This window comes from Lynx canadensis, chromosome X, assembly GCF_007474595.2.
Source record: "Lynx canadensis isolate LIC74 chromosome X, mLynCan4.pri.v2, whole genome shotgun sequence".
In the NCBI taxonomy this organism is placed as follows: Eukaryota; Metazoa; Chordata; class Mammalia; order Carnivora; family Felidae; genus Lynx; species Lynx canadensis.
Genome location: NC_044321.2, coordinates 34,894,045 through 34,909,164, shown reverse-complemented (window position 1 = coordinate 34,909,164; position 15,120 = coordinate 34,894,045). Strand labels below are relative to the sequence as shown.

Sequence of the window (15,120 nt, the reverse complement as noted above, 5' to 3'; positions counted from 1 at the left end):
GGTCAGGTTCCCTGGAATCAGAGCCCTAGACACGGATTCTCGTGCTAGTGGATTACTGAGGGAGGGCTCTCGGGAGTAAAAGGTCGAGGCAGGAAGGAAACAGACTAGGGCAGGAGAAGAAGCTATAAGTGAAGATGGAGGTTTAGCCTCAGCCTGACCCCCCGGTGGAAGGCGGGGTGGGGGGGGGGATCACAGAGTCTTTTATCCACATACATGACAGAGGGGGTCAGGAGTTTATATCCCCCCGTGTCGGTCAGTCCTTTACTACAGGCCACCCCCACTGGGGGCAGGGAGGCACATAAATCCCAAGCCGTCGGCTGTGGGCCAGGCCGTCCCGCGGGCAGAGAGCAGTTCCCGAGAGCAGACTGAAACGGTGAACCGCTCGGCTGGGGATGAGCTCTGCGGTCGGCGGGGGGAATCTGGCCGGACGCCGCAGCGTCCATAAAGGGCCGCCCGCTGATCCAACAGCAAGAGAGGAGGACAGACACAAGGAAAAGCCTCTCGAGGAAGCTGGATGCAGACAGGGAACGGCCTCAACCTCACTGGATCCTTCTAGGCAGGCCCAGCAGGTGCCTTCGGAAAAGACCCAATCTAAGAACCACCACGTGTGCCGCCCGGTGCTGTTCTAAGCACGTTAGGTCTGTTACTCTCACGTAACCCTCACGCAACAACCCTGTGAGCGAGATGTTATTGTTTACTGCCCCCATTTTACAGAGAAGGAGACTGTGGCCCAGAGAGGCCAATCAATTCGCCCAAGTTAACAGCTAGAAGTAGTAGAGGCAAGATTTGAACCGAGGTATCCTGGCTCGTGAGGGCTACACCACCACTCTGCTGGCCCCTCGCTGTCCCTCTAGCTGGGGCAGACCCGGTGTTAGAAGGCAGGAGACCAATCTGGATGCCAGCAGATGAGCGCGTTTGTAAACCTCGGCATACATCAGAATCACCCCTGGCTGCTACACTACAGAACCTAGGGCCTCATCCTGAACCTACCGAATCAGGACCCAGGACAGAGAGGCAGGTGACAATCTACACACGGAACAAGCTCCCCCGGTGTTCTGACACCGGCGGTCCACAGATCATTCAGACAAAAGAGCAGAGGCCACGTTCAAGGCCCAGCTCTTGCACTTCCTACCTGTGCGACCTCAGAAAAGTGAAGCAACCTCCCTTGGCCTCAGTTTTTCTCAAATCTGAACGAAAAATAACAGGGGTGCCTGGGTGATTCAATCGGTTGAGCGCCCAACTCTTGATTTCCGCTCACGACAAGATCTCACGAACCGTGAGATCCAGCCCCGAGTTGGGCTCTGCGGTGACAGCAAGGAGCCTGCTTGGGATTCTCTCTTTCCCTCTCTCTCTGCCCCTCCCCTGCTCGTGCTCTCTCTCTCTCTCTCAATAAATAAACAAACTTTAAAAAATTAAAATAAAATAATTATAATGATAATGTTCCTCTTAAGATTTTATGAAGTTTAGGGGCGTCTGAGTGACTCAGTCAGTTAGGCATCCAACTTGTAATCTCAGCTCCGGTCTTGATCTCAAGGTTGTGAGTTCAAGCCCCATGTTGGGCTCCAAGCTGGATATAAAGGGTACTAAAAAAAAAAAAAAAGATTTTGTAAAGTTTAAATTGCTATGCACATCTAGCATATATATATATATTTTTTAATATAGGAAATTTATTGTCAAATTGGTTTCCATCATATATATATATATTTTTTTAACTATATGTAGGTATATCTTACATATATACACATATATAATGTAATATATATTACATACATGATATATCATCAGAGAGCATATATAATATGTATACATTATGTATGTAATACATCATATATATAATGAATATGTGATATATATGCAATACATCTGATCTCCCGATTACAGAGATTATGCGCTATGCGATATATATGTGTATATTAGACAGAGGTCAAGTAGACCAAACTATTATGGGTGGCCACTTCTAGGGAGAGAAATAAGGGGGTGGGGTAAAAAGGGTAGAGAATGGCCTGGAAGAGGCGTTCACATTTTACTCTGCGTATTAAATTTTAAGTTTTTACAAAGAGAATATATTAAAGCTCTGCATATATATAAAATGTATTGCATCAAAACCAAAAAGGCTAAATGGAACCATCTAGATAAGGTGCCTGGCACACAGTAGGTACTCAGTGGTAGCTGTCAGTATTATTATCATCATCCACAAACATTTGTTGAGTGTCTATTATGTGCAAGCCATCATACCGAAGCTCCATAGGGAGGCAGAGAAGCACAAAACAAAGTCCCTGCTCTTACGTGCACAAAAACCCCCCAAACGCCCAATGGCAGTGTTTACTTTGGGTCCAATGAGTGCTATAGAAAATAAAGCCTTTAAGGAGTTGAAATGAGAGAGAGATCATTTCCAGCTGGCCTCTTCAGGGGAGGTGGGGCTTGTGCGAGGCATTGAGGAAAAGGGAAGATTTCAATAGGCAGAGAAAGGGGGAGAGAACATTCCAGTGGCAGAAAAGAGCTTGGTTCAAAGGGCAAAGGGACTCCGTAGGCATGCGCAGATGCTGAGGGGACATTTGGCTTGGCTCCCCGGGTCTGCAGGAGCCAACCCCGCCGGATCCGAGGCAGGCAAAGGCTCCCCTCCCTCAACTGAAATAACACAATCTCTAGCCCCAGCCCTTCCGGTGCCTGGAAGGGGGCCAAGATCGACTTTCTGTAACAATTCTTGACCCTTGTGGGCTGAGCCTAGAACGGGAAGCAAAGTAGCCACGGCGATGAAAAGCATTTCAAAAGGGGATCCTCTCCCTTCCCCGCTGGGGCCCAAGGGTCCGCAGGGCACACGCAGGGAGTTCCGGGCACAGGGTGGAGCGCGCGTGGTAGCGTGGGTCCGGGCGCAATACGTGCGTGTGCGTGCTGCTACGTGTAGCATGTGTGGAGACCGACGCGTGAGCGTGCACGTTGTAACGACATGTGGTATTTCCTGTGATTGTGTGCTGTGATATACTGGCTGGAGTTATGAGTTCAGTGTGTGCTAACCACATTCCTGGAGGCTAATCTCTGTGAGCGACCAAGAAGGGGGCAGAGGGAAGCAAGGAGCCAGCGAGGCATCTATCCACAGAGCGCGTCTCCGCCTCCCGTGGGCGGGGCTAGAGCCCGGGGCGGGGGGGGGGGGGGGAGGGGCCGGGGGAGCGGGGGGGGGGGGTGCCGGGGGGGTGGGGTAGCCGGCCGAGGTTGCGTGGAAATGTTCCCGCAAGGCATTGAAGTGATCAGGCCTGCATCTGGCGGCGTGTGGATTCTCCGCGGGCCCCGAAGTCGCCTCGTCATCAGCAAAAGTGCCGCACGGTGGGTGTGCGTTTGGCCCTGCCTGTAAAGCACCCCGACATCTCCCTAGATCTGGTGCCTGTGTGCGTGTGTATACACAGCGTGTCTAGAGAGACTGGAGGTAAACACTTTTTTAAAAAGTGAGAGCTTGATTAGCCGAACACCACAAGGCCCTGGGAAATTGAATTTAAAGGAAAAATTGGGATAATTGGAGCAGCGTATAATATCGAGAATGTTAAACACACACGTCAGCTGAGCACACAGAGTTTATGGCGAGCCCTGATTAAAATGAAGTTTCTGATAATCAAAGTTTTAATGGCAGAGGCTCATTTGAATCTCTTCTGTCTCAAAGGGAGATTAGATATCGTGTGCACAGAATATCTTGTGATAGTTTCCATTCTTCCCGTTGGGTCACATGCACGCTCTGTATGTATTTATTTCATAAAAAGTAACCTACCCTTTGGTCTGCCCCAAAATAGCCAAAACAGGACTTGCCACAGATGTGTTTATCAGACTGCTCTGCAAATGCAAGGAGAGGAAAAGTCTGCCTATCGCCTCAGTGATTTCAAAATCAAAGCCATCCCAGGCACACCAGAAGCCTAAAGCGGCCAAGAGATAGGCCGAGTTTATAAACTTCCATAATATGTTTATTGCAAGGATGGCAATTACCCAATATCCCTGCCCTCCTGGGTCTGAGATCAGAATATTTCCACAGAAAGAAATCTGTGTTTGACTGCATTTAACTGGTCATAATTCCAGATGTCTGGAATGTTCCAACACCAGGCGCAGGGTTGGGGAGGAAGAAAGGAAGCTGACGATCACTGTGTTACAGCTTTGTCGTCGTCGTCATCGTCTGTGATGGCATGTGGCTGCTGGTGCCTCGTCCTGTCCCCCGTGGCCAGGTGTCGGGGAGCATGGTTGTTTTCGGGGAAGATGGCAGCCTTTTCTGTTCACCTCTGGAAACCCGACACGTCACATCAGAAATGTAATTTCTTTTTCTTTTTAATGTTTATTTATTTTTCGGGGGGGGGGGCAGAGAGAGAGAGAGACAGACAGACAGACAGAAGATCCGAAGCAGGCCCCGTGCTAACAGCAGACAACCCAGTGCGGGGCTCGAACCCACGAACCGTGAGATGATGACCGCCTGAGCCACCCAGGTGCCCCCCCCAGAGATGTAATTCCTTAATGAAATGACTGCAGCGTGCGTAATTTATGCCAGAACAGAAACAGCTGACATGGCAGAAGGGACACTTGTCCCTGTGGTTGCAGGAGCACATGTGGGCCACATCGCTCAGGACTGAATCAGGCCAGCATTACGGGGGGCAGCCGGCTAGGAGAATTGCCTCCTCACGCGCTCCTGCAAAGTGTTAAGGTTATTTACGGCGTGCGTCCACGCCGGCCCATTCTACCCGGGTTGTTGGAACACAAATTTGTGTGAGCCCAACCGGTTGTCCCGGACTCCTTCCCGAGCACGAACAAGAAAGGCAGGGTAGTTCTGCAGAATCACTGGGAGGATTTATTCTGCCCTTTCCTCTGGGGCTCTTCTGGTAAACATTAAACATCACAACACCCCATTAAAGGAAGGTGAAGTCGCTCATTTCACAGGCAGTAAGACTGATGCGGAGGGTTTGCCTCCGTGGCAAGTTATAGCCAACGGCACAGATTCCGCACCCCCTCCCTCCCCGCCCCCCCCAGCAAACTGTGAGATGTGGTGGCAAGGGTATGGCATGGCCAAAGAGGTCACAGTTTCTTCTGATCGTTGCGGGGCGGGGGTGGGGTGTTGAAGTCTGAAGCCTTTACCCTTTTCTCACCACTGGGCCAACAGGAAGACTTTCTCCACTGGTCTCTATGCCAGAAAGTCTCCAAAGCCGGGTAACACTCACCCTACGTGATACACCAGACAATCCTCTGAGGGGTAGGGTTGATGGGTTGAATTGGCGTCCCACCAAAATTGGTATGTTGAAGCCGTAAGCCCCAGTACCTCTGAACGTGACCTTACTTGAAGATGGGATGTTTACAGAGGTCACGGAGTTAAAAATGAGGCCATTAGGGTGGGACTAGTGTCCTTATAAAAGAGGGAAATTTGGACACAGACAGACGTAGAGGAAAGACCACATGAAAAGACACAGGAAAAAGACCGGCCAGGGAGAGAGGCCTTGAACAGAGGCCCCCTTGGGGCCCTCGGAAGGAATCAACCCTGCCGGCCCCTTGATCTTGGACTTCTGGCCTCCAGAACCGTGCGACGGCACGCCTCTGTTGTTTAAGCTACGCGGCATGTGGTGCTTTGCCACAGCAGCCCTAGGAAGCTAATACAGGTAGGAAGAAAATGCCAGAAGTTTCATTTCTGTCACTATGGTGGTTTGGCTTCTTGATCCTAATTCACGGCTCACGTGGAATGGAAATAACACCGCTGACCACATGACTTTGTGGTGTCTCCCACTGTAGGTCCTAGGTGGCTGTAGTCACATCAGCCTGGGCTCCAGACCTGCCCCAAATCTGTCGCCTGGAGCTCTTCCCATCTCCAGCAATGGATGGTCGGGCAGAAATGCTCCAGCTTCCTGATCAAGAGGAACAAGCAGGGGCGCCTGGGTGGCTCAGTCCGTGAAGCCTCCGACTTGGGCTCAGGTCATGATCTCACGATTGGTGCGTTCGAGCTCCACGTCGGGCTCTGCGCTGACAGCTTGGAGCCTGGAGCCTGCTTCCGATTCTGTGTGTGTGTGTGTGTGTGTGTGTGTGTGTCTTTCTCTCTCTCTGCCCCTCCCCCACTTGTGCGCTCTCTCTGTCTCTCTCTCTCTCTCAAAAATAAACTTAAAAACAAAGTGTAATTTAAAAAAAGAGAAGGAGAGAAACAAGCAGACGTTCAGCACCGACCCCAATAACCTGAAGGCTCCCAACTCCTTTAACGACAACAGGCTGATTCACCTCTACACTGTGGGCGAGAAGCCTGGGGCTGATGGCAGACGCATAGTGGTGGCCACGAAGCGGAGATCCCTCCAGGGAAAACCCACTAGCCCCGTGGACCACCACGAACAAGAACGCTTCGGCCACCCTCGGAAGCATCGGGCACAGGATCCACAAGAACCAGGACCACCCAGATCCGTACGTGGCCGCCATTCGCACAGCCGGCGCCATCCCTCGCCGCCAGAAGCCTGTGACGGTGAAGAAGAAGAGGCCCGCCCCACCAAGAGCTCCTGAGCACCTGCCCCCCACCTCCAAAGCAATAGAGATGTCAACCACTTCAAAAAAACAAACAAAAAACTGCGACCCGGAGCCACTCCCGGCCAACCCGCAGCCTGAAATAGCCAAGCCCAGCCAAGATCAGTCAGATCCCCATAGCCCTGCCGGACCCCGAGCAGGAAAAATAAATTCCCATTATTGTAAGCCACTGAGTTTCGGAGTGTTTGTTCCGCAGCCTTATTGCAGCAAGAGCCGACTGTTACAATGACCGATATGCAACGTGCAGATTGACCCTGGGCCTTGTTTGGGCTGCACGTCACCGCTCGGCATCCAGGGTGACAGGTGAGGAATGCTGAGGCAAGAGTGGCAGTCCTATGACTTGGACAGCGTCCACCTCAAATGATTTTTCACCTTCAGCAAATGGCCTGTTATAAGTGCTATATTGAGTTCATTTACAGGTTATATTATGTCACTCTAACCAAACTAATCATCACAAAGCAGACAAGGGGCTTAAAATGATTCCTCCAACGCAACTGTGGCTTAAAGAAAGTACTGTAAATGGAAACATAAGCTTGGAAGAAGCTGGCAGAGCTCACAATTCTCTTAGATTGAGAGCTAGTTCATTTAAAAAATTTTTCACACTCAGGGGCCCCTCGGTGGCTCAGTCACTTGGGCGTCTGACTCTTGATTTCAGCTCAGGTCACAGTCTTGCGGTTTGTGGGATCGAGCCTCGCATTGGGCTCTGCACTGGCAGCACAGAGCCTGCTTGGGATTCTCTCTCCTCTCTCTCTGCCCCTCCCCTGCTCTCTCTCTCCCAAAATAAATCAATATTAAAAAAAAAAAAATTCAGGGACACCTGGGGGCCCAGTCAGTTAAGCATGTGGCTCTTGATTTCAGCTCAGGTCGTGAGTCACGATTTGTGGGTTTGAGCCCCGCATCAGGCTGTGGGCTGATGGCACAGAGCATGCTAAGGATTCTCTCCCCCCGCCCCTTCCCTTCTCCTGCTCGCACTCTCTCTCGCACAAAATAAATAAATAAACTTAAAAAAAAATTCACACTTGACAAGAAGATAATTTGAAATATGGCTTTTTGACTTCTATCGTTAATAATGGACCTCACACATAGGCAGATGGCCTTATGATCTTAGCAAAAAGCATTAGCACGTGAATATAAGTTATAAGTAATTAAATAAACCTATGGAGGGGGGGTGTACTAAAATGTTTCACTGTTGGGATTGAGACCACTTGAAAGTCACTTGAAAGCTCACAAAAAAAGAAAGAAAGGAAAGGAAAGAAGAGAAGAGAAGAGACAAGACGAGACGAGAAAAGAAAATAAAAGAAAAGAGAAAAGAAAAGAGAAAAGACTCTTAACCGACTGAGCCACCCAGGCGCCCGGCCCCTAGAGATTTTAAAGTGAACTCTATACCCAATGCGGGGCTCAAACTCATGACCGCAAACAAGATCAAATCTTGGGGTGCCTGGGTGGCTCAGTCGGTTAAGCGTCTGACTTCGGCTCAGGTCATGATCTCGCGGTTCATGAGTTCAAGCCCCGAGTCAGGCTCTGTGCTGACGGCTCAGAGCCTGGAGCCTGTTTCAGATTCTGTGTCTCCCTCTCTCTCTGACCCTCCCCCGTTCATGCTCTGTCTCTCTCTGTCTCAAAAATAAATAAACGTTAAAAAAAATTTTTTTTAAAGTAAAATCTTTAGGGGCACCTGGGTGGCTCAGTCAGTTGAGCGTCTGGCTCTTGATTTTGGCTCAGGTAATGATCCCGGGGTCATGGGATCGAGCCCTACGTTGGACTCCACACTAAGCTCCTCCCCTGCTTGCTCTCTGTCTCTAAAATAAAATTAAAAAAAAAAAAGGAAAAGGAAAAGGAAGTCAGCTCACCATATCAAACTGATTTCTGAACTTGTTGGATGTTTTCATTTGTTTTTAATGTTGTGGAACTATGATGGTGTTCTCACTGAAAGGCCCATCCCCTTGAAGCACAGAGTACACAGAACCATGGGCTTTTTCCAGTGTTGTGCTGTGTCCACTCTGTTTCTGAAGCCTAGGGGAGACATGCTGTCACGGAAAAAGTGAGGACAGACCTCGGTGCTGGGCCTAATGAACACCATCCACAGCCAGGATCTGCAGTGCTCTGCGGCAGAGAGGGTGCCTGGAGCCCCTCACGGAGGCCCCGCTCCCAGCCCTAGCCTCCTCCTAGCTTTGCAAAAACCTCCGTTGACCTTCCCCATCTCCAACACCACCATTCCAGGCATGGGGACAAAGTGTGCCTCACTGTCGACCGGAAACTCTGCTCTGAACCCATTGGGTATCCTCCCCCTCCCTTGTGCAAATCTTGCTCCGGGCAGAGGCACCGAGCAGGGTTATGGAGTAAGGGCTTTGTCACGGAACAAGACCTCCCAAGGAAGGGGTGGGGGGTGGAGTCTGGGAAAGGCAGGGTCTGAAGGGGAAGTTGGAGGGTCAGAGGCTAGGCTGCCAGAGCGGGGCCATGAAGGAGAGCTTGGGGAGAAGCCCATGGAAGATATGTCTCTACACCTGGCGGCCGGCCTGGCATGACGTTGCTGTGGTGCAGCAGGGCCAGCGGTCGAGAAGCAGAATTGCATGCAGGGCAGAAGAGAGTAAGGACAAGCTGGCACCTTCTGGCACCTTCCGGCACCTTCCGGCACCTTCTGTCATTCACCGCATCTAACCACGATGACCAAAGAGGAGTGACAGCTGCTTCTCCTCCACCTTCCAAATGTTGTGCAGATTTCCCTTCTGCCCAGCCCTGATCTGGAACCATAAAAGGAAGGGAATTGGGGGAGACGCCCCTGCAGCCTGGTCAAGGTGACACGACACAAACCCCCCCCGGGGGTCAAGATTTGAACTGATTGCCAGAGCGTCTGCTGTTGCTCTTCGGCCCTGCCAGTTTCAAGGGGAGGATTACGTTGCCAGTCCTCAGACATTCCTGTACCCCAGGACTGGGCAGGTGCACTTGGCTCGTGAAAGGAAAGACCTTCACGGGCAGCCTCTTCCAAGCCTCCCCTGCAGGTCAACCTCAATGCGGTCATTTTAACCCACTTACCACTTGAGAAAGATGATTTCAGGCTGGGAGACTCAGAGAGAGAGAGAGAGAGAGAGGGAGAAGGAGAGACAGAAACAGCTAAGGGCCTGTGGCAGGTTGTATTTTTCAAAGATGGCCACTGCTATGGACTGAGTAGTGCCCCCCCTACCCCGGAAGTCATACATTGAAGCCCTAATCCACAGTGTGACTGTATTTGGAGACAGGGCCTAGGAGGAGGTAATTAAGGCTAAGTGAGATCATAGGGGTGGGGCCCTAATCCATTAACAGTAGCATCCACATAAAAAGAGGAAGACACTCCTGGGACGAGCGCGCAGAGAAGAGGTCATGAGAGGACGCAGGGAGAACAGGTCTGCAAGCCAAGGAGAGAGACCTCAGGAGAAACCAAACCTGCCAACACTTTGCTCTTACACTTTTAGCCCCCAGAACTGTGAAAGAACAAATTTCCGTTGTTTAAGCCCCGCAGCCTGTAGGATTTTGCTGTGGCGACCCCAGCAGATGAATACGGCCACCGCATCTCTCCCCTCCCGCAGGCTCTTCCTCAAGGCGACGCCGGCTTTCCAATGACGACGACGTCTCCAGGGATGGAGTCTATGTCCCCTTTCCCTTGAACCTGATCAGGCTGTCGTGACTGCGTCCACCAAGAGAAGACAGCAGAAGCTAGGTCATGAAAATGCTGGGGCGCCTGGGTGGCTCGGTCGGTTGAGCGTCCGGCTTCGGCTCAGGTCATGAGCTCACGGGCCCGTGCGTTCGAGCCCCGCACTAGATCTGTAAGTGAAGGAGCCTTCGGATGGCTCCATTCCCCAGCAGTCAGGTCTCCCCAGAGACTCTGTATAGACTAGAGACGAGCTGACCCCCACTGGCCTCGCCCAGACTACAGATTTGTAAGCAACATACGTGATTGCTGTTTTGAGCCGCTAATTTGGAGGCGTTTTGTTATGCAGATAACCAGAACTAAGGGGCTTCGGAACAAATGCATCGAGGACACCCCCTGGGGGGAAAGGAAGCCAAGTCAGTAGACAGGCTTTACCTGCTTTGGGGGTCGTTGCAGTGATTCCAGACAATCAAACCGATACAAACCTCTGGCATCAAAGGCGACGGAACAGGCTGTCAGCTGGGCGTTTCTGCAAAGACCACACCCACTTTTACCATTCCCGTTCGTTTTCGGATGACTGTGAAAGTCTTCCCAAGGAGATCTGTTCATTATTATTATTATCAAGGTTGATCAGGCTCCGGACAGAGTTTAAAGGGAACAGATGTGCAGAAAGAAGATGGTGGAACCTGGAGGTCAAGCTGGAGGCGAGAATAATTAAAGGTCAAACTCCAGGTTTGCATTTGGTATTTATAGAACGTTCCGCGCTTGGTGTGACGGTTTTAAAACCAGGCTGATGAGGGAAGCTCCCTTCAGCTCTTAACAGGAGGGAAAGGATTTTACCATAAGGAATCCAGCCTGTCTAGTTCAAAGTTTTAAAAGGCAGCGTGATTAAGCGGCTTTGTTGCTTCGGGTGATGCTGTAAAGGTGAACAGGGCTGGGAGAGGAGGCTGTGTGAACAAAACAAAGCCAAACAAAACACTTTTTTCCCCGACCGGGCACCCCGGGCTGTCAGCCGCGGGTCCCCGGGTCATCAAAAGCTGTTTTCTCCTCCGTTGCTACCGGCCCCCCCTCCTCCCCCCAGGCTCGGAAGGAGCACGAGCGCTGCTTATGGCATTTGACAGGGGCCAAGGCAAATCAGGGAGGTGGCGTTCCGGTACATTGTGAGAGTCACCAAAGGAGGCGCACCTCTGCTCTGCTTCTCGCCCCTCTTTCCCCTCCCGTCTTCAGCATAGAACATCACAGAAACTCCTCTGTGTGTCTTTCAGCTTGTTGTTATCGGCTTTCGAGAACTGGATGTCTCCTTTTGTTTCCTGAAGCTTTGATGGGGGGGGGGGGGGGGGGGAGGAGGGGGGAGCCGGGAGGGACCCGTGCTCCAGGCTCAGACCGATCTCCCAGGGATCGTTTTGCAAACGGGTCCCGGTCCAAACCTTCCAAAGGCGCGGATGGAGAGGCTTGTAAGAACTTGTCTACGCCGGCACCGCATTTCTTCGTGAAAATGGGGTTGCTCTGACGGACTGTACGCAGCTATTGAGGAGGAAGAAAGATTATGGAGACCACGTGGCAACATGGAAGAAGGCAGGCGTGATATAACGTTACACGAAATACCAAACTGTGCCCGGGTGTCGTTGCAACAATGTTAAAAGCGGACCAGGAAGCAGTGACTCGAACGGATACAGGACCGCCACAGTTCATATACAGTGGAAATCACCCAAGTGCCCACAGACAGATGAAGGGAGACACAACCCGTGGATACAATGGAATATCATTTGACCTTGAAAAGGAGTGAAATTCTGACATACATATGCTCCAAGGCTGAAGCTTGAGGATGTTATGGAAATAATATGAAATAAGCCAGTTGCAAAAGGACACCTACTGTATAAGTCCCCTTCCTGAAGTCCCTAGGGTGGTCAGATTCATAGAGACAGAAAGTAGATCGGTGTTTGCTGGTGGGGGTGGGGGTGGGGGTGGGAGTTAGTGTTTAATGGGGGCAGAGTTTCTGCTTGGGAAGTCGCAAAAGTTCTGGAGATGGACGGTGGTGATGGTTGCCCAACAACGTGAATGTGTTTAATGCCTAAACACAAAATGATGAAGTCTATGTTATGTATATGATACAGTGAAAAAATTAATTTTCTTAAAAGTTAAGTGGGGGGGGGGGGCCTGAGTGGCTCAGTCAGTTAAGCAGCCGACTTCGGCTCAGGTCATGATCCCACCATTCGTGAGTTCAAGCCCCACATGGGGCTCTGTGCTGACAGCTCAGAGCCTGGAGCCTGCTTCGGCTCCTCTGTCCCCCTCTCTCTGCCCATCCCCCATTTGTGCTCTCCCCCAAAATAAATAAATCTTTAAAATAAAATAAAATGGTTAATTGTATGTTGGGTGAATTTCACCTCAATATTTTAAAAAGTGGATTAGGAGGACCTTGAAAGGGAACATAAGAAAAGGAGAACAGATTAGGATCGTATCGGTGGCTTCATTTTGGTTTCTGAAAACAAACAAACAAAAACTGTTCAAACAGTTTGGGCAATGTACTTTTCATGTGTTTAAGATAAATCCGTCGGGCAAAAAGTCTATTATAAAAAACAAACTGTTAATCAACTGTAGCATAAGCCTTGTACAGAGAGAAACACCATAAGGAAAGAGAAATCGAGGACTGAGCTAAGATGTGGCTTGTCACTTTTTTTTTTTAAGTTTATTTATTTATTTTGAGTAGAGGGGAGGGACAGAGAGACAATCCCAAGCGGGCTCTGCACCGTTAGCATGGACCCCGGCGAGGGACTCGATCCCACGAACCCCGAGATCATGACCTGAGCTGAAATCAAGGAAAAAAAAGAAATAAATATTCAACAGCCAGTGTTGCCAGCGTGATGCCGGGCCCAGAACGTAGAGAAACGAGAGAAGCTGCCGCACGCAGAGGCTGCCTAAAGGGAGACAGGGCACCTCGGCCGGACCTGGGGCCATGATGGGATTTTCAAAGGCCAAGGGGAAAGAGGAGACCCTCTAGCGTGAGAGAATAGGCAGGGGGCAGGAATGCCAATGTCTTTGGTCAGGAGAAGGGAGGGGTGGGCAGGGGGTGTGCCAGGCGAGCTGAATGCAGCACAGTTAAGCAAGCTGTGAACGGCTCCCCGAGGGACAAACGCTGCGGGCAGTAGGCAACGAGGAGCCATGGTTGACTCCTGACCCAGGGGGGCCGGAGAGGCCCAAACGCGGCCGGAGCCTCAGCCCTGACGCGGATTACGGTAGCAGCAACAAGGAGCAATTCTGGAAACCCTACTCTCTCATTGATGGTTTATAGTTTCTCGTCCCTGAAGGGAACGCTTTTGGAAAATACATTCATTCCTCTGCTTCTTTCCCAAACCTCATGAAAATGAGAGTAAAGGAATTTTTAAAAGGCATTTGCCTGCAAGTATAGAGGGAACAGGAAAGGAGAAAATAGCCCAGAGTTTTGGAAGCTGGAAAGCAGAGGGTTGTTTAGTGACTAACTTACAGCAACACTAAGAAAACCGAACCCTGGGACGCCCGGGTGGGTCAGTTGGTTAAGCATCTGACTTTGGTTCGGGTCATGATCTCGCGGTTCGCGAGTTCAAGCCCCACATCGGGTGAGCACAAGACCCGCTTCTGATGAGCCCCCACTTCTCTCTCCCTCTCTCTCTCTGTCCCTCGCTCACTTGCACCCATTCTCTCTCTCTCTCTCAAAAAAAAAAAAAAAAAAAAAAAAGGCTGAACCTTAAGCTGGCAGTGAGGAAACGCTGAGAAACTACCAGAATTGCATCACAGAACCTATCTCCCCTCCAAAGACCCAGAAGCAGCCGCGCAGGTGCTTCTGGAAGTGCAGGTGACACTGATCAACTGCAAGTCCTTTCTAGAAGCAGTCAGGTATTCAGGTGCCTTCCCTGCTCTGTACATGTAAGTAACTGTCCCCTGACAAACACCCCCTCCAGGCAGAAGGCTGGACCTCTACTATCCGGACAGAAGTCAAGAAAAGAGTCTTTGGACAGAGATCCCAGGCACTGCTGAAAGTACTATGCTCAAATGCAAACAGAGAGATTAAGTGTAAGTTTTCTTATCAATATCGTGCCCCCAGCCAAGCTCTCCTGCCCACTCAACTCCCAGACACTTGACCTTCCTGCTCAGGGGCCCTCTAGGGAGGAGGTTGGATACTGACATCAGACATTTCTCCATTAAAAAGCCTAGCCAGATCACCGTAGAACTGTGGTTCTCAGACTCCCCTGGACGGTTTGTTAAAACACAGACAGCCAGGGTTTTGAATCCAATAAATCTAGAGCGGGGATTAAGAATGTGCATTACTTAGAATTTCCCAGGTGATGCTGCTGCCGGCCGGGGGGACCACACTTTGCAAACGGCTGCTCTAGAGTGAAGTCTGCGTTTGGCAGGCCACATGCACACACACAGAGGGTCCTAGCAGCTTTTGGGTCGACACACAACTGTAAATGTCAGCACAGAACTGGTGATCGCCAGACATCTAGGAAAACCTCTAATGTGAACAACAAAGACCAAAAGGAACAGATAAAGCCTCCTGAAGGGAGCAGACTAAGCTGGGGAATGTAAACCCCACCCGAACACACGACAGGTATGTGCACATGCCTATCAATAAGGTCCCAGAGGAGACATTATTTTAATAGTATTAAAAAGAGGGGCCCGTGGGTGGCTCAGTCAGTTATGTGTCCGATTTTGGCTCAGGTCATGATCTCATGGTCTGTGAATTCGAGCCCCGCGTCGGGCTCTGTGCTGACAGCTCGGAGCCTGGAGCCTGCTTCCGATTCTGTGTCTCCCTCTCTCTCTGCCTCTCCCTCTCTCTCAAAAATGAAAAAACATTAAAAAAAATGTTTTAATAGTTTTAAAAAGAAGCATTCATGGGCGCCTGAGTGGCTCAGTCAGTTAAGCATCTGACTTCCGCTCAGGTCATGATCTCACACTTTGTGAGTTCGAGCCCCATGTCAGGCTCTGCGCTGACAGCTGAGAGCCTT

The 15,120-nt window shown here is 50.6% G+C and overlaps 1 protein-coding gene across 1 annotated transcript; it reads left to right on the top strand.

Annotated features, from left to right (window-relative positions):
* The first annotated feature begins 3,220 nt into the window (after positions 1–3,220).
* LOC115506748 (60S ribosomal protein L28-like) lies at positions 3,221–6,745 on the top strand. Its single transcript, XM_032592049.1, is given in 4 exon segments — positions 3,221–3,321; positions 5,810–5,897; positions 6,157–6,317; positions 6,319–6,745. Coding segments are annotated over 4 exon segments (777 nt in total).
* Positions 6,746–15,120: the final 8,375 nt, after the last annotated feature.